A 26986-nucleotide genomic window follows, 5' to 3' on the forward strand; every position below is an offset into this window, starting at 1 on the left:
AGAACTGTTGACTTTCTACTTCACTTTTCATAAAAAGCTCAGTTTGGCCAGAAAGTTGCTGGATTTGTCACGACTCGTTTTGTAGGAAAGAAATTCAGTAGAAGAAGCAAAAAAATGAATATGGCAACAAAGTCACTGCTGCCACAGACAGAAGAAGTCTGGACACAGAAGAATGGTGAGAAAACCTTTGAACTCAACATGGTAACAACCAGCCAACTGCTGAACTGAGAGGCTCCTGGAGGAAAACCCACTTCAGTGCTCGCGCTCAGTACAAGTACAGTACAAGTACAGTACAAGTACAGTACAAGTACAGTGTAGTCATAGTGACTGGAGATCATGCTTGACACATGAATACCAACCTGAGTGTTTTCCTTCTGAGCTCTGCCAACATATGACAATAAACCAATAAACCAACACTACACTTAGGTTATCATTGATCTCACTTTCAGTCTCACAATAAATATGACAGGGTTATTTTCTGTCACACGTTCACTGCTCATATTTCCAATAACCATTTCATTTCTCTGTACATGCCTGTGATGCCTGCACAGCTGACAAGCTAGGAAACGAGTTTTCACATGTTTAGCTCTGAAGAGGCAACGCTAAAAAATAACATTCAACACACAACAACACAAGTGTCTGACGAACACACAACACAAGTGTCTGACAGACACACAACACAAGTGTCTGACAGACACACAACACAAGTGTCTGACGGACACACAACACAAGTGTCTGACGGACACACAACACAAGTGTCTGACAAACACACAACACAAGTGTCTGACAGACACACAACACAAGTGTCTGACGGACACACAACACAAGTGTCTGACAAACACACAACACAAGTGTCTGACGGACACACAACACAAGTGTCTGACGGACACACAACACAAGTGTCTGACAGACACACAACACAAGTGTCTGACAGACACACAACACAAGTGTCTGACAGACACACAACACAAGTGTCTGACAGACACACAACACAAGTGTCTGACAGACACACAACACAAGTGTCTGACGGACACACAACACAAGTGTCTGACGGACACACAACACAAGTGTCTGACGGACACACAACACAAGTGTCTGACGGACACACAACACAAGTGTCTGACGGACACACAACACAAGTGTCTGACGGACACACAACACAAGTGTCTGACGGACACACAACACAAGTGTCTGACAGACACACAACACAAGTGTCTGACAAACACACAACACAAGTGTCTGACGGACACACAACACAAGTGTCTGACGGACACACAACACAAGTGTCTGACGGACACACAACACAAGTGTCTGACAAACACACAACACAAGTGTCTGACAAACACACAACACAAGTGTCTGACAAACACACAACACAAGTGTCTGACGAACACACAACAACACAAGTGTCTGACAAACACACAACACAAGTGTCTGACAAACACACAACACAAGTGTCTGACGAACACACAACACAAGTGTCTGACAAACACACAACACAAGTGTCTGACAAACACACAACACAAGTGTCTGACAGACACACAACACAAGTGTCTGACAGACACACAACACAGGTGTCTGACAAACACACAACACAAGTGTCTGACGAACACACAACACAAGTGTCTGACAGACACACAACACAAGTGTCTGACAGACACACAACACAAGTGTCTGACAAACACACAACACAAGTGTCTGACAGACACACAACACACAACACAAGTGTCTGACAAACACACAACACAAGTGTCTGACAGACACACAACACAGGTGTCTGACAAACACACAACACAAGTGTCTGACGGACACACAACACAAGTGTCTGACAAACACACAACACAAGTGTCTGACAGACACACAACACAAGTGTCTGACAAACACACAACACAAGTGTCTGACAGACACACAACACACAACACAAGTGTCTGACGAACACACAACACAAGTGTCTGACAGACACACAACACAAGTGTCTGACAAACACACAACACAAGTGTCTGACAGACACACAACACACAACACAAGTGTCTGACGGACACACAACACAAGTGTCTGACGGACACACAACACACAGGGAGAAGGTGTTTACAGGGGCTGACACAGGAAGGAGAGAGCGGTTTTACCTGGTGTGGAGCGCCTGCAGTCAGCAGTGACACATGTCTACAACTGGGCAGGATGTTCTTTCACTGCCTGTGTGTGTGTGTGTGTGTGAGTGTGAGAGAGAAGGGGCGTGGCTGTGTGTGCCAGTGTGTGTGAGTGTGTATCAGTGTGTCAGAGGATGATGCATTTCCTGACCTGTGGGGGAAACTGTTTCCTGGTTAAAACTTCTGCTGGCTCAACAATAACAATATACTGTGAGATAACACTTATGATGTAGCTATATATACTCTCTTTCTCTATGTGTATACACATATATGTACACATATATGTGTATACACATATATGTGTACATATATGTGTATATACATATATGTACACATATGTATATATGTGTATACATACACGTATATACACATATATACATATTTGTATATATGTGTATACACATACACATGTATATATGTGTGTATGTGTGTATATATACACACATATATGCGTGTATATATACACACATATATGCATGTGTATTTATATTTGACAGTGATTTTGCTAATCTGTGATGTGCTCTCATGCAGACATGAAGTCAATAACTTGAATAACTTTATTTTCTATGATTCATTCATCACTTTTTATATAGGACGGTTCTTAAACCCGGAAGTGTTCTCGCTCCGCCCATTTTTACCAAGTATGCATCGGAGGTGACTTAAGCGTACTTGGGATGGCCATGTATCCCAGAATACATTTCAGCGGAGCATAGCAGCAGATAATAGAAATATAAATCTGGAATAAATATTTTTCTTTGTCCCGGAACAAAGTTTTAACATCATTTGAGACGAGAAATGAGTCATTTAGAATTCAAACATGTGGTTTGTGTATGAAGATATGACGTATTTATAGTTTGGCAGCGACGTTTGTCGGAGGTGATAAGCTCCGCCTCTGCGTGACCTCGGCCTGTCCTGATGAAATGATCCGCTGTCATTAGATGCTCGGTGTGATCCATAGATTTGTTGTTGACGTGTTGTTTTGTTTTTAATGGAAACATTTTCACCTGAAAGTTTGAAAGTTTGTATATTATTAATTTTTTTATTTATTTTAACTTTAAAATATAAATATAAATACATTTTACATTTATATTAAAGTGGCGCGGTCATTGTATCTGTATTTAAATATAATATGTAAATATTAGATATGTAGAGTAGTATATATTTGTACACATTATATATTTATAGAATAGTGTATATATATATATATATATATATATATACTACTCTACAATGCTTTCATATATCTATTTTCCACATTGTATTATTTGTATTGTATATTTTAATAGGAATAAATTAATAAATGAAGTTAAATATTTAAAATGTAAAAATAATAACAACATATATATGCATTTATTAAAAGTATTTCATATGTTCATTTATCAACACTGTAGGTGGCGCTAATGAGGCTGCAGCACTTGGCGCCAGCCACCATTCAAACAGCAGAACAATACATACATACTTGCATACTTGAGTATTGAGAAACAACCACATACTTGTGTACTCCTGTACTTGGCAAGTATATACTCCCAGCGTATTTCTCAAGTATATACTTCCCAAGTAAGCAAGTACATACTTTCTCTCACTGCAAAATAAAAGCTGTTTGATAGAAGAAAAGTTTGGGCTTATATAACTCAGACCTGAGCAGCCGAACGTCTCCTTAAAACAGCAAACGAAAGACAGGAGCTGGTACGAGAAGAAGGAGTGGCTAACTGGTTGCACTCAGACCGGCGCCTCCTCTTTCAGATGCTGGACACTGAACAAGCCTGGATTCAGACAATATAATACTGGTAATACAGACTTAACACATTTCTCTGAACAACAATAATAATAAACACAAACAGACAAGGACACATATGGAAAATGCTATGCTAACAAAGAAGTGATAGACGCCTGAAAATACAGACAAAATATTTTTACTATCATTTAAGTGAATCTTTTAAAATGACGGTATCAGGCATGAGAATGGTGATATGTGGTAACTGGACTATGTTACCACAGTCCATCTGAAAAACTGACATACCCTCAAAATAAGACGTCACCAGCCGCCACTGATTATATACATGTATGTATATACACATATATATATATATATATATATATATATATATATATGTGTATACAGTAAGTTTTTCTGAAGGACAGTGTGGCCGCACCGTCCTTCCACAGAGTAAATGTGAGAGTTTGTGTATTTATCTCTCAACCATCCCATAATAACCAAGGCTTTAGCATCAGCCTCTGTGGCTGTCACATGTTCTTCTAATGGACTGACAGAGTAACGTGTTTGGGCTCGTGCAGTGACTAACGCAGGCATCGTGTTTCCTCTCTGAGACAGACATGATAAAAAACACACTGATTATAACTTACTTTCTAAAACGAGTATTCACAACAAATCTGCGTACAACAACACACACCAACACGTCAACAGTTTCTCGTTTCTGTGCATAGTTTTGCAACCACAGTGACACGATGTCAAGACTGGAGACATGTCTGCCGCTCCATTACTGATGGTATTTCCATAACAGAAGACTCCATGCAGTACCTGCTTATTCCAACTCAGTGTCAACAAGGACACGGAGGCACATCACAGCATGTTTCCCACACACTGAGGACAAAGCAAACGCCCTAATAACAAACCGTCTGCATTTACATCAGCGGCGTTCTCGTCTCCATGACGACTCAAACACTCAAACCTGCTTCACCGTGTGTTTCTCATGACTCTCACATCTAAAATCATTTATAAAAACATGGAGAATGTAAATAAATGCGCTCCATGTTGTACAGTGTGTGACTGCCGTGTGTAATCTGCGTTCATGCATGTACTTTAAAAACGTTTACAGCGAGTGTCGCTCGATGAAGTCTTTCCGGTGAGACACGCCCACAGACACGCCCACAGACACAAGAAGAAACATAAATGCCTCCGCTCGCTTCTATGTAAGCCGTGCTAACTTTCCCAGCGCTTAATTGCTGGTTTCATGTAAAAAGAAGCACAGACACATTTCTCTCGCTGCAAAATAAGACGTTTGATAGAAGAAAAGCTTCAGCTTAAAGAACTCAGACCTGAGCAGCCGAGCGACAGAGGGAGGAGTTACACTGGCTGTTTCTCCAGGAGCTGCTATGAGAAGAAGGACTGGCTCACTGTTGCACTCAGACCAGACGTCACATGGACAAAATCCTAATGTCTGAAAATAGGTGTTTTATTTTCATTTCAGTGAATCCTCTCAAATAATGGTGCTCTGGCGTGTCCTAGTGGTGATATGTGGTAACTGACTTGCCAATAATTAACACACACGCGCACACACACAAGCAACCACACACACACACGCACACACGCAACCACACACACACGCGCGCACACACACACACGCAACCACACACACGCGCACGCACACGCACACGCACACATGCACACACGCAACCACACACACACACGCATACACACACACACACACGCGCAACCACCCACACACACACACACACGCAAACACACACACACACACACCATACAAACACACTTTGGACTGTGGCAATATACAGGACTATGTACACACATATAAACACACAAATATACACAAAATGTACACACACACACTCAGAAGTAGGTTTATGACTCGTCTGTTGATAACACGGGTTATTTCTTCATCTTTCTGGCTCTCCCTTATCTTCTCTTCCTCACCCTCAGTTTAGTCATCACCAAACTGTGTGTGCGTGTGTGTGTGCGTGTGTGTGTGTGTGTGTGTGTGTGTGTGTGTGTGTGTGTGTGTGCGTGTGTGTGTGTGATGCAGGCACCTGGATAATACATACAAACTAAAGACATGCGTCCTGTAGGGCTGCCCAACTTGTAGATAACTTATGTCACGTTACGTCAAGACTGGTTTTTAACAGTCGTATCTGCACCAAACCTGAGGTCCTGTGTGACCTTTTATTCCATTTTATGGCTTTAAATAAAGCTATGATTTTAAGTAATTCATCGTGTTAACCCAGTCCTAGTCTTCCCACTTAAAAAGTCCTTAAAACGTTGGGATGAACTGACAAAGATAGGAATGAAACAAAAGTCTGCACAGCTTACTACAGACATGTCATTTGCACACACACACACACACACACAGACATGTCATTTGCACACACACACACGCACACGCACACACACACACACACAGACATGTCATTTGCACACACACACACACACACACACACAGACATGTCATTTGCACACACACACACACACACACACACACACACACACACACACAGACATGTCATTTGCATGCACACACACACACACACACACACACACGCACACGCACACACACACACTTGAAGGGTGTATTAAAGATGAGTCAGGCTCTGAAGCTTTACAGATTCCTGTTGATGTGGCTTTAAGTACAGTACTGTGTAGCCCAGGCCCCCAAAACAACACACACACACACACACACGCGCGCACGCACACACACACACACACACACACACACACACACACACACACACACACACACACACACACACACACACACACACACACACACACACACTAACCCAGTACACAAGTACATACTTCTCAAACCTTTCAATTTACGTTGAAAGTGTTAATTGTGGTGTTTGAATCTTTGGATTAAGTACAAAGAATGAAGTGTGCTTTGAAGTGAGGCTGCTGTGATGTCATCTATGAGAAGGTTTTTGTGAGTATGAGTCACAAACAGCTGACTAATAGAACTTTATGTGGCGTCTCCACTGACACAGTGTGGTACAGATGCACTGAAACAAACCTGCGTGATATTATCATGAACATACAGAGGAGAGAAAGAGGCCAGTAAGTTTGCCCCTCTCAGCGGCAGAAACGACAACGGAAGCGTACTCAATAACGGAAGTGCTCGGGTCTGTGGGAGCGCTCGTTCTCGTGCAGCTATACGACCAGACGTTACGATGCTCGGGGACTACTTAATTGTTACTTTATTAAAAGACATTTTTGTACGATAAACACGCTCAGATGAGTTTGTTCATTTACGAAGCGACGCCAAATTCAAAATGACCGACTTCCTGTTGTTGTTTGTCTTGGGTTAGAACATCTTCCCACCAAGTTTTGTGAAATTCGGTGCAACTTAATCTTGGTGTGCTCATCCACGTTTCACCTCAGGGGGCGCTATAGAACCCTTGAGCAACAAACGGGTCCAGGAACTATGCCGATATCGCATTTTCGGCAGACCTGAAGAATTTTTATGTTAACCCCTCAAAAAAGAGCTCAAAGCCACGGAAATAATAATAATCTGAAGGATAACGACAGGTTCCTCACACAACTTTGTGCCAGGAGCCATTTTGGCCCCTGCTGTTCATGACTCGGGCCCTAATATTAATAACAATAACCATAACAATAACAATAACAATAACCATAACAATAACAATAATAATAATAATAAAAATAACAATAACAATAATAATAATAAAAATAATAAAAATAACAATAAAAATAATAATAATAACAACAATAATAATAATAGTAACAATAAGAATAACAATAATAATAATAATAACAATAATAATGATACAGATGATAATAATAATGGTAATAATAATAATAATAATAATAACTGATCCTGAACCACTTTTCCTGTTTGGGGTGGTGGGAGCAGTGTCCAGACAGACTGTTTATAAAAGTGGACGTGGTCTTCCAGTTGTCCTTATAGGACCAATGTGGATGTAATGATGGATTGAATGACCACCAGAGGGCGACTCAGTTAAAGTAACTGGACAAAGTAGCAAAGCAGACACGAGGAGAACATGGACGGTTTTGCATGTGCAGCTGTGGATCAGTAGGAAGAGCGAGTTCATGTGAATGTGTGAGTGTCAAAGTGCATGAACAGTTCTCTGCTGTGACACCATTAGTCCACATGAACATGAGTCCCATTCCCACTGCACTCCACAGGGAATGAGCTCAGTTCTACTTCTGTGTCTTTAATCAGAGGGATCTCTGACTCCGCCTCTCATCATCTCTTCATCTCTTCTCCCTCCCTGTCACTCGTCTTCTCTCTTCCCTCCACCTTCCTCTGTCCCTCTGTCAGTTTGAAACCAGAGGGATCAGAAGTGAATGCTGTCCCCCTGAGGCCAAGCAACACATTACAAGGACCTGCCCTCATGTGTGAATCTCCCAGGAGACAAGATAATCATTCAGGATCAAAGCAGTTATGTAGATGAGGGCGGGGCTGGTCAGGGTGAAAGGTCAAACAGGGTGTGAACATTCTGTCTGGACCTGCATTCATCACCTCTGATGACTATTGGATTCACCTCGAAAAGTAATACAGCCTTTAGCTGATGTCTGACTCCATGCTGAGGATTCTTCACTGAACCACGACATGTAATGATGTTTTTATCATGACGCACAGGAAAGTTGTGTATTCTTCCAGCCCACAGTGTGTGACTGTGTGTGACTGTGTGTGTGTGTGACTGTGTGTGTGTGCAACACTAAGGATTGTTTCCACACCTCCTGATTTTGATTGACAAAGCCAAAGGGCGGTCATGTTAGGTCAACTATACAGATTGAAAACAAATCTCAGCTCAGCCATGCTGCAGGCCACACACACACACACACACAGTGAGCAGTGTGTGTGTGTGTGTGTGTGTGTGTGTGTGTGCGCCTCACAGCAGAAACCTGTCTTCCTTCACACATGGCTGAAGTGAGTGAGTGAGACACGTCCATAATGAGACCTGTTCTTCTTCTGACCCTGGAGTCTCTAACATGCTGCTGCTGCTGCTGCTGCTGCTGCCGCTGCTGCTGCTGCCGCTGCCGCTGCTGCCGCAGCCGCTGCTGCCGCTGCTGCTGCGACTTGTACTAACCAGCCTCTAACAGCAGTGAGGCATGAAACGAGATATCCCTCAGCAGCAAGAGCTGAAACAACGAGTGGAACCTGTGGGAGGACTGTCCTCTGCTGCTCCTTCTTCATCCCCTCTCCTCTACATGTTCACATCGACTTCAAAGTACCTGAGAGTGTGTGACATATCTGAACATTCAAGCTCAGCTGTCATAGGATGAAGGACGGGGGAAAACCTGCACCTCGCTGACCGTCACTTCGATGAAGGCCGTGTTTTTCATGTGAAGTCTTTTCATCTTTCATGTATTTGACATGAAACCGTTCCCTTCAAGCTCTTTGTGTCTCCATTACTGTCTGTCCTCCAGGGTGTGTGTGTGTGTGTGTGTGTGTGTGTGTGTGTGTGTGTGTGTAGGCTCAGCTAATCTTATCCGATGCAGGAAACACATTTCGGGGGCCTTGAACCAAACAACTGGACAGGAAACCGGGATCTAATCTGAGCTGGAAGGACAAAACGAGAGCAGCAGAGAGGAGGTTCCCTCACAAAAACATGTGATTGGCTGCTTCCTTCATCTGCATTGTTCAAACCAAACTCCCCTGACTGTCACAAGTAACACAAACCTCACAGTGAGCGTTACACTGTCTCATCACACTCACAAAGAACCTGCAGGTAACATTTGGACAAAGTTTCCTCACTAGTATCACGCTGTGCTTGGAGATTCCACCGGGTGTTTTTTGTTAAACACGTTATTAACGACGGTTTTTTTCACATGTTGTTGCAACAACTAGTGACGTTAGAAAAACTACAACAGCACACCGGACCAAGCTGGACCAGAAACAGACATACTGCATACAGATGGACAATGATGTCTACTGCAGTGACGGCTGTAAGCTGAGGAGAGCGGGAAGGACCAGCTTCATAAGTTATCGTTTATCTGTCTCTCTGCATCTCACCATCATCTCATCTATGTTCAAAACCATGAAGACGGTCATGCGTGAAAGACTTAGGTAAACAGATGGAGGAATGTTTGAGAAGATAAGAGTGGGGAAGGAGATGAAGAGTCAGATATGAAGAAAACATCATTATAAGATGATGGGAACACACAGAACAATACGTGTGTGTATTCAGTACAATGACCATGACGTTAACGTCACCATTTGAGAACATTCAAGAAGCTTCATTTGATTCTTTGTTTTTGTTCCTCTGTGTTTGTGCAGCAGCAGCAGCAGCAGCAGCAGCAGCAGCAGCAGCAGAGGAAGAGACCCTGCGGCTGCTGCTGAAGTAAAGAAGATCAAAACAATCATTTCACTGTGAGCAGCCATTATGGCACATTAGCCTGTTATTAACACTGAACACAGGCGACATGCGCTCTCATCAAACTGCTGCCAAAAATACAGCTGCACGTTCACAGAGTCACAGTGTGTGTGTGTGTGAAAATGACGGGGTGAACCTGGTGCACCACAACTCTACTGAATGAACTTTGAAAAGCGCTCTTACTCAGGAACCTCATTTCTTTTCTGAATTCTTATTTTCTACGTTTAACAAAGAACTCAATGCTGAACTGTGGATCAATGAAAACGATGAAAACGACTGAAACGCCCTGAAAACTTCCATTAATCTCCAACATTTAGCACGACAATGTCTAAAGCCTCAATATTGAACAGAGAAGTCTGGTGTATTTAACAACGAGCGACGAGCTTCATCACAAACCCTGCTGCTGTATCCCAGAGTCAGACGGAGGAAGTACTGAACACATCTGATTCTAATGATTCAGTACGTCGAAAACAACTGCTTTACAAGTCACGTATAAAACAAAGTCAGGGCAGTTTCATGCAGCTGGGATGACCCCGCCCACGTTGAAGAGGTACTATATTGTAATGGAAAACCAACCTGCTGGCAGACTTTGGCACCTGCACAGAGAGGCCAGGCCAACTTAAGTCCGACTCTGGTCCGACTGAACAGACATGTAGTCGTCGCTCGACCCCTCACTCAGTTGTTCACTTGTACATATTTACATGTAGTTTTCTCTCCTGTCATATCCACGTCCTGCATGTTTGTGCTCAGACAGTGAAAGGAAGCACTGAAAGAAGTGCAACTGCAGTGGCTTTTGTTTTTATTACTGAGAGGAACTTCGATTGAACCCTTGGACTTAATCCCTGCGCTCCTCTCAAACCTCTCCTGACTGAAGGACACTCAGAACGCACATGTGAAGACCATGTAATCCAGATGACAGAACTCAAAGCTGGATCACCATGAAAAGGCGTCAGGTTGATTCTTTGGTGTGATCGACAATGGAGAACACCTTTGGAGAATAGGTGTTTGAGGGAACCAATCACAAAGCTCTGTGATTGGCATCCCAGCATCTCATCAACTGACATTAAAGTTGGAGTAAAACCAGGCAGAACATCCCATCAATCCATGGTAAAATAACAACATGTGATTGCACAGCTGGCCTTTTACCAACAAACCCTCCCTCCTGATGACGGACGTGTTCCCCTCACATGTGTGTTTAATGCGGTATGTTAACGTGTCAATGACAGCGTTCATTTGTTACTTCCTTAGGACCTATTCTGATATTAACACGAACCTCGTAAGGACCAGTCGTCCCCATGCAGACCGAAACCTGGTCTTAACGACGAACAATCTCATTTCTAAGGAACTGCTTATTTTTAGGGCTAAACTTTTAATTGTGGTTAGGTTAAGGTTAATGTTAGGCATTAACTGGTTATGGTTAAGGTTAAGAATAATGCTTTGATTAGGCTGTCCAAATGAGTGGAAGTCAATGCCGTGTCCTAAAAAGAATAGCTGCACAAACATGTGTGTGTGTGTGTGTGTGTGTGTGTGTGTGTGACAAACGATGACATGTAGCTTCCTTCTCATGTGTAGCTGAGTCAAGGTTCACAGCTGGCACACCTATTGAATCTGTTTCCTGTAGTATTGAGTTTCAGGTTTGTGAAGCTATACTTCTCGGGGCACTGTACTGACACCATTCATTTGGACAGCCTGAACAAAGCCTTATCCCTAACCTTAACCATCACCAGTTAATGTCTAACCTCACCACAATTTAAACCTTAACCCTAAATTTAACCTGTTCCTCAGAAATGAGGATCTGCCTCATCAGGACCAGGTTTTGGTTACGTTGGTTATAAGGACTAAAAAGGACTAAAGAGGTTGGTGTTGATCCCAGAAAAGGTCTGAAAGAGACAACACACACACACACACACACACACACACAAATGGAAACTAGAATTGTGTGACAAGTGTTTCATAACATGTTTTCCATGTTCCTGGAGCCAAAGTTTCCAGGCACCAACAGAGCTTCCTGTAGCATGTTCAGACAGATGGATGCTTGTTATGTTTGCTGATAACAAACAGATATATAATCAATGTATTTGTTTGTATAATAACACATAATAAGCCATGATTCCTGTAACATCAGTGCATATGATGGATTATTGGCATAAACATATACTAGAGGTCACCAAATGTATGTGTGTGTCTGCCCACTACTACCATAGACTGATTCAAATCTCTGGTGTATATATATTATATATATTGCAGATGTGTTACATTACTGCAAAAAAACAAAAAAAAACATTACTGATATCCATCCATCCATGTTCTACTGCTGTATCCTCCACAGGAGTGGGTGTTGTGCCAATCTCAGCTGACAAAGGGCGGTTTGGCGGTCTATCAGAGGCCATCCTGACCACTCCTGATTCCATCTAACTTTTTTGTGTATGTTTGCTATTTGTTATTAGCTTACCTCTAAAATCCCACCAGCCCTTTTTAGGATTGTCTCATAAAACACACGGCACACACATACACAGCTTTTTAAAGAACACGGTAAAACCACCTTACCTTCAAGACTCTTGCCTTGTTTCCTTGAGGCCATGGGTATGGTCATAGCAGGACGCCCAACTGCAGATGACCACTGACCATTACTCTGGGTCACAGCTGCGTCTGTGGCGTCGGCATCAACAGCTCGAGAGAACGAGGCAATCCTCTGTAAGATTGAACCAACACTGTCTTTGGCATCACCTGCTCCATCCTCCAAAGCTCTGGAGTTCGAGGGCCTTGAGGAGGTGTTTGGGCTAAGCAGTCTGGGAACCATCTGGACAGTTTGGGCCCTTGGGTGAATCTCCACGCGAGGACTGTGGATTTGAGTGAGGTGCACAGGAGAGCAGCCCATGTCTGGGATAGGGATTGATCTTTGTGAAGGTGTTGGAGAACATGGGGAGAGAGGCAGAATAGGACTGTGGTGGGAAAGTGGGAGGGTGTCAGAAGAACTGTCCAGGCTGCAGAGAGAGGCTGATGGACTGGCTGAAGTGGGTGTTGGGCTGGTGTGGTGCTGGAAACCACTTGTGCTCCTTGGAGGAGGCACAGGAGGGGTGGGCTTCATGGACACTCCTTGGTGCTTGGGAGAAGATCTTGTTGCTGGGCTGCTTACTAAGCTGTCCAGATCCAGAGGAAACTTGTTGAGACGTGGGGTTTCCTTAACCTTAAGTTGGGGAGACTTGAGGACCTTGGGGCATTGCTGCTGGCTCTGCTGCTGGCTCTGCTGCTGGTAGGCTTCCCCCGGAAAGGGATTGTGATTATGAAGATGACCATTCCAGTTTGCATTAGCATTGGCATACCTCAAACCTGGAGATACCCTGCCTCCTCCTCTTTTCATTCCCAATATTCCTCCTCCTCCTCCATCACGAATTTGGAGGTCTAGGATGTGCATAGACCCATGGTTCATCCCCTGAGGTTGTGGAATACCGAACATCGTCCCTGACCCTGGGTCCATCTCAGTGTGAAAAACACTCCCATGGGAAGAAAACTTCTTCAGGTTGTGGTCAAATATTATGTTGCCATCTCCCCCTGGATGCTGTGTGAGTTGGGGCTGGGTTTGCTGGTACTCTGCCTGAAATGGTGGACTGGAATATGACCCAAGCCTTTTAGGAGGTAGTGCACCCCCAGAGTACTCCAGGCTGGATGTGGAGCTGTGGAGGCTGTCATTGTCACTGCCAGGCCCAGACAACATGGAGTAACTGTTGGGATTCAACCTGCTCTTGAAGGATGACGCTCTGGCCACAGAGGAGCCATTTTGGTGGATGGCTGGCTTGTTCGTGGTACCTCTGTTAAAGGACAGGCTGCTGACTACTGCACGGGATTTCAGTACTGGACTGGGATTGGAACTCAGACTTATGTAGGAGTGGTGTGCTGTAGAGCCCAGGCTGTTGTTGTTGTTGTTGCTGAAAGCTAATGAAGACAACTGCCCCTCGCCTCCATGCCCCTCAGTGGCTTTGTTGTGATTGAGGAAGAAACGGGAGGAAGAAGGGGAAACAGGTGTGGAGATGGGGGAAGCCGAGGAGGATGGTATGTCGTCCACATCTTCAGTATCAAAGGATCTCTTCAGAGCTGTGTGTGTGAAGACAGATGAAACGAAACGGTAAGAACATGTCAGTGTTTCATTTAAGTACAACATATTATATGTTATTTTTGATGCTGTCTATTTGTTGAACTAGAGGCACATACAGTATGTTCTGTCAGACAGTGAGGAACATCTAAAATAATCCACCATTGATCAAATATACAGTATCTTATCCTAAACTTCAGGTGCTCTTTCCTGCGCTCACTGAATCAACACATCACCAGAGATTCTTCTCCTTCCACCAAATGGAGGAAAATGCCTTGTTCTCTCATCTGTTGAAGGATCATGATTTGTAAACTGCAATGATTTTTATCATGAACCTTTGACATTCAAGTTGCACTAACCTGGTGGTTTGTGGTAGTTTATCTGATCACCTGATTCATGCTCGTTCTTAACCTGCATGCTTTAAGGTTAGTGATCTCACGTCAATAAACCGGGATAATACAATGTTTAAATTACTAAGAGATGATACAAGCTTAGTTTGACTTAATTATAGTCATCAGCAGCCGCACGACTGTGAGTCTGCTTCTTTTTTAAGACATTAGTTCAGTCTTTAGACGTACACCTGGAATCTTCCACTGTACACACACACACACACACACACACACACACACACACATCACATAAACACAAAGGGTGGAATGAGGTCGGACATCCACTGGGGGTTTCATGTGACACAAACAAACCACGGCAACAGGACACACCATCAGAAGGACCGGCAGGATGCTTTGTTGCATATATATGTATACATATATATACACTTGTGTATATATATGTATATACACATACATATATATATATATATATATATATATATATACAGTATATATATATATGAACGTGTACATATATATACACAAGTGTATATATATGTATATTCATAAACAAACAGTTGGACGCTCAGTTTCAGTCACTTTAGTCTTCCTAGTCCTAGTTAATTACTACTTCAGCAGAGTAATTAACTAGCACCCTGTAGGCTCCAGGCAGGCTGGGGACGAGTGTGTGTGTGTGTGTGTATGTGTGTGTGTATTGGTGTGGAGGGCTGTGTTAGCTGAGGCTACAAGTGTGAACCTGCCCTCCGTATTAAAGATAAGGAAACCTGGTATCAGGTGATTTGGAGCACACAGTCAAACACTGGGGAAATAATTACAGAGGTAGTGATGTGTCCTGTCTCTGCCCTGCTGCACTCCTGTGTGTGTGTGTGTGTGTGTGTGTGTGTGTGTGTGTGTGTGTGTTTGGTCTATGCCGATCCCCTCGGCTCTCTCAGCTCTGCAGACCTAAATCCTCAGCTTTCACAAACGCCTCCTCAATCGCTCTTTTTTCCACAAACACGCTTGTGTGCATGTGTGTGTTGAGGGCTGCGGGGGCAAATGGGGTCAAGCAGTATTGACCCATACAATTAGCAATTGTAAGTATTGGAATTGTGATGATTGGTGCTGGACAACTGAATGAGTAAATGAGGGCGATTACACTGTGCTTTCAATTAAGGGTAGAACATAACAGATGTAAACATAGAACACATTTAAAAGATTTATAAATTCTATTTTTAAAAAGAAGAACATTTCAAGTGTCCATGTGACCACACGGTTACAGCGAGCATAAGCAGCAAAGAACGTGCTGACGTTCCTGTGTTTGGTGGCTGACGAGGATCCGGTGTGTTTGTGTCACATAAAGTAAAGTAGTGCTGTCCAACCATGAAAATCGCATTAATGTCATAGTTAACTCGCGATTAATCGCAATCAATCGAACATTTATATCAATTCTAAATGTCTATGAGAAATGATCCACAGCGCTCGCCAGCCACTCACAACAGAACGTTAGCCAATACTCTCTGAAAGGAAATGAAAATAAATCTGCCATCTGGCTAAAATACTTCTAAAATAACACTTTCAGACTCAAAACAGGCCAAAAACTAGACAAAACTGTTGTTTAGAAAGTTCCACTTCTGCTTCTATCACAAAGAAAACATTGAGAAATGTTCCTTTAGATGAAGCTGAAGAATGGAATTGTTATTTAACACATAATTACGACACACAGTTGGGATTTCATGGAAACCGTTGTTGAAGCTTGTTGTTAAATCTGACAGAAAGCTGTAATGTCTTATTGAGATAAAGTTAGATTTTCTTCAGTTGAGATTACTTTTAATCTTACCTGCAAACAGGTGTGTCACGATTCGGCCGCCATCTTTAGACTTGGTTTTATGTCATGGTAACTCATTTCATTTTCATTTTTTTTTTTTCAACATAGACACAGAAAGTGGATCTGCTCGCTTGAACCGTAGTGAGGAGACCACTGAAGACCGCTAGCTCCTTTAGCTCGGATTAGCTCGCTACGGCAACAACACATTAAACCGCGGCTCTTTATTCACACACTGCAGCTGATACACAGCCTCTCTTATTATTGTGCGGCTCTCACAATAAGAGCAATAAGTCACAATATGCAGGTGACAGAGATATTGTCTCAATAAAGAAAGCAGATCCACTTTTCTATGTTGATAAGAGCATTAAAATGAGAAGAAATAATGGGACACAAAGAAATCAAGGGACATTTACAATAGATATAGAATATAGAATAGATGTGAGTTAACTATGACATTAATGCGATTAATCGTGAGTTAACTATGACATTAATGCGATTAATCGTGATTAAATATTTGAATCGTCTGACAGCACTACTTTCAAGAACAATTTCCTTGAAATGAGGGTTACTGTGTTTTCTGTTGCTGTAACAGTGACGTAGTAAAGGCTCAAAAGCAAGAATACAAATGAATATAATCATAGTAATTAGTATGATACATGTAGTATCTTGGATGGCAGGTCCAGTTGTTAGTAGACTAAGATCAACTCCACTGAAAACGTCTTGCCTTGTTCAGGGATGGTGCAGAGAAAAGGATATTTAAAGGAATTTTAAGAGCCCCTGGGGCAAAAGGGCAAAGGAGATAAGGGATTTCATAAAATGTAGGAATGGCCAAATCTGTCACTTATCTCTGTTTCACTAATTCCTGCATAATGCCAAAGAAAAAAGACGACATTAGTTGATTTCATGAAGCCACATTTTGTGTGTGTGTGTGTGTGTGTGTCTAGAGGTTCCTGCTCAAGTCTGTAAAACGAATAACGCCTCACAGATTATCAGCTCAGAATTCCCGTGTGTCAGTGTCGAGAGCAGAGCACATGGTGCACATGTGTGAGAGAGATGTTGGTGTTAATGTCATAGAAACATCTGGTTCTGAAGCAACATCACTCCACAGGCATTTCTGTGTTTTTCCCCCACCAAAAAACAACACCAAACTCAATTACTTCAACATATTATAATAATAATAATAATAATAATAATAATGACATTACACAATCACTTATGAAATTCTTATCGATAGAAGGTGTTAGAAGAGCACCTAATCACCTCCACTAATGCTGAATATGCTATGTTAGAGAATCTGTCTCATTAAAGTGAGCACTGAAGTATTCCTTTAAATGACAGATTAACTTAAATTAAAACAGACGGTCATCAGCATATAACGCAGCACCAGCGGCTATGAAGGGTTGATATGTTGATACAGGACATGGTGCGGTCAGAGACACATGCTCTGTAGTGTCTTACAGCTGTGAGGGACATGGACGCTGTCATCATCTCTGACACTGACATTAAAGTCTTGACCCTGGTGTGTTTGAATGACCCTGTTCAGACCTGAATCTACGGACTCATCAGACCGTTGATCCGGATGATGAAGGCAGAGCTCCAGAAAACATGTCACCAAACGCGCTTGTTGTCGTTTTGATGCCATCGAACAACTTTGCCCTCATGGAGCAAGTCACTTCAAATCAAAGCAACAGCCCAAATGAAAGACTCAATATTCACTCTATGGCCCGCGGGCCGCATCCAGCCCGTTGGTGTTTTTAATCCGGCCCGCCGAAGATTGGTAAAGAATTACCCAAATCCAATCATATCATAATAATGACTGCTCGCGTCGTGTCCTGTTTATTGATGCTCTCTTTTATGAACAGTTCAGGCGACGCCCGGACGCTCGGTGACGTGACCGACGCTCTGTTACGCGACCGACGCTCTGCTATGCGACCGACGCTCAGTTACCAGCCGACGCTCGGTTACACGACCGACGCTCTGCTACGCGACCGACGCTCATTTACGCGACCGACGCTCGGTTATGCGACCGACGCTCGGTTATGCGACCGACGCTCGGTTATGTGACCGACGCTCATTTACGTTACTGTGGGTCATATGCAGCCCCCCCAATCAATTACATGTGGACCCCCACTTAAATATCATGTTTTAATGAAAACATGGCCCTTGCCTTCTTTTAGACAGTGTGTATCTGAGGCACAGCTGCCAGCACGGTGACAGAATGAATACACATTAATACAAACGTGTGCACGGATGCTGAAGTCACTTTGACGTACGAGTGACTTGAATGACGACACAGCACTCGTATCATTGAGGCGCTGAAAGGCTTTCATGTGTCTCCCTGCTCTGGTCTGTAAACAGTGCGACGTGAAGAAAACGCAGAGTAAACATGAAACAACCGGCCTACAGTTCACGACAACGTCAATGCTGCCTGTGTGTGTGTGTGTGTGTGTTTATATTCACACTAACTGAATGTTTCTCTCTTTACTTACTCTATAAACAAACTGTGGAGTTTAAGTGCAGGACGTCCTGTGAGTGGACAAAACAGGGACGGTCTGTATTTATAGAGCAATTTTCTAGCCTTGACCACTCAAAGCTGCTTCACACTCTTTGTGCATTTTGCCATTCACCCATTCACTCACACATTCTATGTGCATATCACGGTGCATCTATGTGCATCAGGAGCAACGAGCAGTGTTTTGATTCAAATATTTAATCACAATTAATGTCACATTTGTATCTATTGTAAATGTCCCTTGATTTCTTTGTGTCCCATTATTTCTTCTCATTTTAATGCTCTTATCAACATAGACACAGAAAGTGGATCTGCTCGCTTGAACCGTAGTAAGGAGACCACTGAAGACCGCTAGCTCCTTTAGCTCGGATTAGCTCGCTACGGCAACAACACATTAAACCGCGGCTCTTTATTCACACACTGCAGCTGATACACAGCCTCTCTTATTATTGTGCGGCTCTCACAATAAGAGCAATAAGTCACAATATGCAGGTGACAGAGATATTGTCTCAATAAAGAAAGCAGATCCACTTTTCTATGTTGATAAGAGCATTAAAATGAGAAGAAATAATGGGACACAAAGAAATCAAGGGACATTTACAATAGATACAAATGAATTGTCATAGTAATTTATTTCAGTGTTTCCTGATTTTCGGGGTTGCAGCCCTAAACACGCCCTAAACACGTGGCTCCACCCTGTGGCTGCAGTTCTACGTCACCTGACATTTGAGCAGAAATCAGAAGTCATTTCTACTTCCTGTCACAAATGTAAAATAAACAGTGTTATTTTCTGGTCAAGTGTCGTGTTGACATCCATGCAGTGGTCAGTTTACTCAGCTGACAGCAGTTATCTTCTGTTCTTATTAGTTATTATAGGACCAATGTTTGTTTCTTCAACAGTTCACTGAAAGATACGTTTGTGATTGTGAGACTCATGCATACATTAGGGTACATGTCTGTTTTCATTGGTGATCAGCTGGGGTAGGTATCATAGCTTAATGATTATTGATTAATGATTGACATGTGAGATCAAATATTGGATATTGGCCCTTTAACTAACTGAGGAATCAGCTCTGGGCCAATTATGTGGGTTAGTTTTGGGAGCCCGTACACACTGGGCGGACAGGGAAGTCCCAGGGTGTCTGGTGGACACACACGACGTGGGGGGGGGGGGGGGGGGGGGGCTGAGTCTGGGCATGTCCCATTCTCCCACCCCCAACTGGCACATTCCACAAAGTTTTTCTGACGGACAAAGCTCCGTGTGCACTGACACGTGTGAACACGCACTACACACACACGCACACACACACACTCACGCACGCACACACACGCACACGCACACGCACACACACACGCACACACACGCACACACACACACACACGCACACACAATCAAACACAGGGCGGTGAAAATAAAACAGAATCACAAATGTGATCATATGTGAGAGAACATGCGAACAAAAACAACACAACTCTACACTTACAGAGACGACCGTTAAAAAGACTTAAAAATCCTAAAAACGTGGGTTCATCTCCAACCAGGGAAATATTTAACAGAGGAGTCTGGTGTGTCTGTCAGTCCGGCGGAGTCTGAAGTACTAAACAAATATTTTTAATTCACTGATTCTAATGATTCAGTTGTGTGTGTGTGTGTGTGTGTGTGTGTGTGTGTGTGTGTGTGTGTGTGTGTCATCATTTACAAAAGTATGAATTCCTTAACACTGTGGCACTGAAGGTGAAGTGTTGAAAAAGTTAAGCCTGCCCCACGCACAAAACAACGCACACACACACACACAACAGCTGACGATGCCCACAGTCGCCTCCATGTCTGTTTATATTCTGAAGTCTCTGTGGAATCTCCTCCCTGAAAGTGTCTCGTCTGTGCTCGTCCACGCTTTTTAAAATCAAGTCAGATTTGAAAATCCTCTCGTCCATCATCTCCCTTTAAGGGTTCTGCATTGAATTACATTCAAACACAGCGTTATTTCTAACCTGTACCTAACCTTGTCCTAACCTGTCCTAACCTCGTCCTAACCTCGTCCTAACCTCGTCCTAACCTCGTCCTAACCTCGTCCTAACCTTGTCCTAACCTGTCAACGTAGCAGACGCTTTTATCCAAAGCGACTTACAATGGAATTGAGCACAATCATCCAGGGGTGGAGTTGAACTTGCAACCATGATGTTGCACAGAGTACCGGTCTTAACCACTGAGCCACTCCACCCCCTAACCTTATCCTAACCTTACCCTGACCATCATTCAAATCTTAACCCTAACCTTAACCAGTTCACCAGAAAGGAGGTTTTGCCTCAATAGGACCAGGTTTTGGTCTCCAAGAGGCCAACTGGTACCTGACAAGGTATGCCGGAAAAGGTCCTTATAGGAAACAAATACACACACACACACAGACACACACACACACACAGACACACACAAAAAGCACATCTGGAGACACATTCCTTGGCGTCGTATGTAATGTTATAACACTGAAAATAACAGTGTGTGAGGACACACACACACACACACACACACACACACACACACTTCTGAAATACAGTGATGTCATTTCAGATGTCTGACCATGTTTTTTTTAACACATGGTCATCTGGGAGAATTGAATAGACATCAAACTATTATGGGCTGTAATCAACCAAAGAAACTCTTGAAGCCCTGAAATGTCGGGGTGTCGTCAGAGTCTCGCGCCTCTGAGTGTGTTTTGCGTGACGTGAATCTGAAATATGTATAAATATAATAACTAGTGACATACTGAACATATGAGACACAAACAGACTTTAACTGTGATATGTTCATAAACTCAAAACATGAGGCAGTTATCAGTTAGATTACCACCTTTACATGACATGAAAACTGTTGCCTGTTGCTGTTACCTGTGAAACAGGCGTGCTGTGAAAACACCTCCATTAGCACCTGGTACATTGACAAACCAGTGCAGCCCTACAAACTATATCAAACACCAGCATGTGCAGGGTCCAGCCCGGGAAACCAGGCGCATCAACATGTGCACGACACGCTGAAATAAACAATGACTGGTGACGATATTCAGGTCTGTCTGTAGAACATGGTGATGTTCCCACACGCACACGCACACACACACACACACACAGTAATGGTTTTTGTCTCTGCTCTGTCATTGGCTCATATGACATGTCACAGTACCAGGCCACCTGCACTGATGTCTAACCAAATAATGATCCATTATGGAAGAATGTGTGCGTGCGTGTGTGTGCGACAGTGAGAGCGGAACATGAGTATATGTATGTTCATGGCCACAAGAATCAGTTTCTGTGTTTCTATGTGTTACCCCCATTTTCTGTCATAAACCCGGACTGTCGGGACCAGTAGTCCCCGTGGAGACCCAAACCTGGTGCTAATGAGGCAGCACCTGATTTGTGAGGTTAAGTACTCGTTCATTTTAAGGCTAAAATTGGAATTGTGGTTTGGTTAAGATCAGAGTCAGTCATTGAGTGTTATGGTGCAGATTAGGGATGACGCTCTGTTCAGACTGTGAATGAATGTAAGTCAATGCATTCCAGGTCAGGGTCAGTGTCAGGGTCAGTCCCTATAACATAAGTGATGACCTTTTAATGTGAAGACTTGTTGTATGTTTAGGGTTAGCTACGGTACATGGTGTCACCAAAGACACTTGAATATAAGTGGTCAAAGCATTTAAACAGTCGACAGTCGAAATGAATCAAAGTCAATGTAAAGTCCTCTGAAGTCATGGAAACTAGACTGTGTGTGTTCTCTGCTGTTGTGCTCCACTGCATTAATGCACACTGGAATGTCAGAGAGGGACCAGCACTTATCATGGTGTGCATGTGTGTGTGCATGTGTGTGTGCATGTGCATGTGCATATGTGTGTGCATGTGTGTGTGTGGTCACTAAGTCATGGGACCCTCTGTGATCTCAGCGGGGTTCAGGAGCACAGTACCAGGATGTGGCAGGGTTGGGTCGAGCAGCTTTTAGCCTGCCTGACCTCCTCTAATCTCCCGTGTCATCCACAGACCCTCATGCCCTCGCTCCCTCACTCCCTCGCTCCCTCACTCCCTCGCTCCCTCGCTCCCTCTCTTCAATCAGTGCTTTCACATCCTCTGCTGAATTCACACAAGTGACTCTTGTACTCTGTAACGTACAGATGAGATCGCAGGCTAACTCCAGGATGAAGGATGTAAACTCAACACTTTGCCCATTGTCTCCACTGAGCTTTCATTTCAGTCTCATTTTACCATTTTCTGTACACAGTGAAACTTTCTATTAGCATAATGTCACATAAAGATAAAGTTTCACAAATAGAAATAAAGTTAATGTCTTACCTAAAATGTCTAAAATGTTTTCACATCAAGAAGTTTCACAAAAAACAGACAAGTTAATTTCCCCTTAACTTTCCCCTTAAGTGCTGAATCAGAAGCTGACGTCAGCGTCATGAGGCGTCCCTGTCCCACACTAAGTTACATCAGGTGTTCAGCTAACACTAATCCCGTGGGATTAGGTCTTAAAACCACACCACTCTAACACTTGTTCATGCCTTTGTTAAACTAAATTAGATTACTTCAAATAATGTGATGTTCATTTACATCAGAACTCGGAACTGAAGTCAGAACCAGGAGTTCCCCGTGTCCGAGTTCAGAAGTTGGACATAAAGACATCGTTAGCCGTAGCAGCGAGTCAGGGTGTGTGTGTGTGTGTGTGTGTGTGTGTGTGTGTGAGAGACACTGACGACAGCAGCAGAAGTCGTTCGGTGCCATTAAATAACCCTCGCTCTGCATGTGTCAGTCCAGACTCAAATGAAAGTATAAAACAGACCCATAGTACACACAGAAGTACTGTATGTATGTATAGTGACTATTAATGTGATAGTCAGGGTTATTTTCAGGTATTCATGTAACGATGTCTGATCTAATGATGTTAACTAGCATCTGCACACATTTCATATCAGACTTTCCTTCATCGTGTACAGACTGTTTGTTTTTAACCTTTGATACCATGTAACCATGAACCATGTGTAAATAACCACTTCACAAACAGCTACAGTCAGTGTCAGCCACACAAATCAGTGAATAACCACTTCACAAACAGCTACAGTCAGTGTCAGCCACACAAATCAGTGAATAACCACTTCACAAACAGCTACAGTCAGTGTCAGCCACACAAATCAGTGAATAACCACTTCACAAACAGCTACAGTCAGTGTCAGCCACACAAATCAGTGAATAACCACTTCACAAACAGCTACAGTCAGTGTCAGCCACACAAATCAGTAAATAACCACTTCACAAACAGCTACAGTCAGTGTCAGCCACACAAATCAACACCTGTCCAAACACAAGAATGTGGAAAGAGAGTAAGAAGGAAAGGTGAGAGGAGAGCTATTGTTGCTCTGTCCCTGCAGGGTCCCAGGACATGATGGATCACACCCCCTCACCCCCTCACCCTCTCACCCTCTCACGTGAATTATACAGTACACAGACATAGTAACACTTTTCAACATATTTGCCTTTTTCAGAGAGTGTCATCATCATCATCATCATCATCATCATCATCACGAGTTTGTTCACCAGAAGGATTGTGGGTTTTTTGTAAATGTCAAACTGCACTTAAATTACACAGAGACGACGTCTACTCACATGTCACAGGTTTATTTCTATTTTATCTAATAATACTGTACAGCACTAAGTCAACTGCTGTTGTCTTTGAAATGTGCGTCATTAATAAATTGGATTGGTTGGTTATGCATCGTAAATAATAATACAATACAATAATGCAACGGCCCTTTGTGTCCTACCTTTGTGTCCTACTTTTGTGTCCTACCTTTGTGTCCTACCTTTGTGTCCTACCTTTGTATCCCCGCAAAAAACTGCATTGATTTCCTTGTCCCTGACCTTAACCATAACCAGTTTACCTCACCACATTACGGTAAATGTAACCAGTGCCTAAGAAATGAGGTCCTGTCTCATTAGGACAAGGTGGTGTCTCCACGAGGACTTCTGGTTCTGACAAAAGGTCCTGAAGAGGTCACAAATACAAGCACACACACACGTCCAGACTGTCCACGCTGTTTGACATGCGACTCCAGTATTTACACGATACGTCTGCCTCAAAGACAAAGTTCTGAGGTATAAATGTTCTATACATGTTCAGCGTCACATTATAGAAGACACTCTGCATCAATGTGAACACTTTAAAGGTCGAATATGCAACGTGTTCAGCTTCAAATATGAAATATGAACCAGTTATATGATAGAAACGGTCTGATATGAATCAATGTTGGCAAAAGCAGCTACGGCTGCTCATCAAGGCCACAGACCATTTACATGGTCTGTGGCCTTGATGAGCAGCTACGGCTGCTCATCAAGGCCACAGACCATTTACATGGTCTGTGTTGGTGCCAATGAGACTTCTTACTCAACACGTCACGTCACCACTAAACCTTTACATTATTAAAGCACGGACATCCACCTTCCAGTTGAAAGACCACGCCATCGACCACTCAGCCACCGTCGGCCATCACATTCACAATCGCTCGAGTTTTCAAGTGAGTTCAGGAAGTCAAAAAATAACGTCCGACAGAGCGATAACATAATATAGACATTCATGAACACGCGGCTATAATCAGTGGTCTGTGGTAGTTCAGCGGTAGAGCGAGTCGTCTTTCAACTCAAAGGTTGTGGGTTTGATTCCCAGCTCTGCTAGTCTACATGCCGATGTGTCCTTGGGCAAGACACTTAATCCCATGTTGCTCTGCTGCTGTGTGAGTGAGTGAATGAGTGAATGAGTGAAGGTCTGGACTCAGCATCAGAAGCAACAATCACATCATTTCCTCCAGGACATCCACGTGACAGCTGTTTCTATTTAAAGGTTTGTTTTCGTCACTTTTTTACAGCGCTCTGCATCTAAATGTACATTCATCACAAAACCATTACTTACATTCCTAGAAACGTCACAAAATATCCATCACATTTTCTCCAGAGCCTGAGGTGACGTCTTCAATTTGCTGTTACTAATTTACAGCCTCAAACCATCCCATAATGACTTTTCTTCTCAGGTCACACGACTAGAGATTAGTGACTCTGTAGCTCAGCTCTCATCTGATTTAAACATCAACAACATCAACAAGTGTATTTAGACAAGACAGGAGGACGGTTTGCTTCACTAAATATCTCAGTATCTCTTTACGTGCTGGTTCTTTTGAGCACGAGAGCAGACACCGAGCACGAGAGCAGACACTGAGCACGAGAGCAGCAGGAAACAGACCCACATACCTTCAAAATCTGATAAAATCCCTTCGAGGTGTTCGTTCACTGAAAGCTCCGACATGATGTCTGTGGGCAGACAGACACGCGGACAAGCAGAGGCTCCACGTCCACGCGAGGACAGACAGCAAGACGTCCAAAAAGTTGGGACAAGAGTTGTGAGACAGAGAGAGAGAGAGACACACAGACAGAGAGAGAGAGTGGTACAGGTGAAGTGACTCGGACCGGACTGAGTTATGTCTTCTCGCGCTGTCTCTCTCTGTGTGTGTGTGTGTGTGTGTGTCCTCTGTGCTCTACACTGGAGTGGCCCAGCCCCCAAATCAGCTGCCTCCAGTCTGCACCCGGAGGGGAGAGAGAGAGAGAGAGAGAGAGAGAGGGAGAGAGGGAGAGAGAAAGGGGGGAGAGCAGCTACTCTCTTTATTCATTATATTGTACATATTGTATATAGTGTGTAAATAAACAATGTTGATAGATATATGCGTTGGCAATGTAAGTTGCACGTTACCATGACAATGAAGCCCCTTTTGATGGGGGGGGGGGGGGGCGTGGTCGATGCAACACCTGGAAAATCTCCGCAAATTTCTCTCCAAGCACTATGCCCCCCCCCCCATCATCCCTAACATACTGTAGAGCCACAGGTTCCTCATGTGAGTAGTTGCCCCAGGGCCTCTGATAGAACTGAGCTGCTGAATAACCACCAAT

The 26986-nt window shown here is 43.3% G+C and overlaps 1 protein-coding gene across 2 annotated transcripts in view; it reads right to left on the minus strand.

Annotated features, from left to right (window-relative positions):
* septin12 (septin 12) overlaps window positions 1-26572 on the minus strand; it is a 47873-nt gene extending 21301 nt beyond the window's left edge. Inside the window, exons 1-2 of one of the 2 annotated variants that reach the window (XM_058652694.1) lie at window positions 26294-26572; window positions 12807-14351 (exon numbers count right to left, since the gene is read on the minus strand). In XM_058652694.1, coding sequence (XP_058508677.1) covers window positions 12807-14351; window positions 26294-26348 — 1600 coding nt within the window. In that variant the 5' untranslated portion in view covers window positions 26349-26572. Of the gene's footprint in view, window positions 1-2126; window positions 2172-12806; window positions 14352-26293 lie in introns of those variants that run through there. The other variant, XM_058652697.1, reaches the window with a different exon arrangement.
* Between the last annotated feature and the right edge of the window lie 414 nt (window positions 26573-26986).

The sequence above is a fragment of the Solea solea genome, chromosome 16 (genome assembly GCF_958295425.1).
Source record: "Solea solea chromosome 16, fSolSol10.1, whole genome shotgun sequence".
Classification (NCBI taxonomy): Eukaryota; Metazoa; Chordata; class Actinopteri; order Pleuronectiformes; family Soleidae; genus Solea; species Solea solea.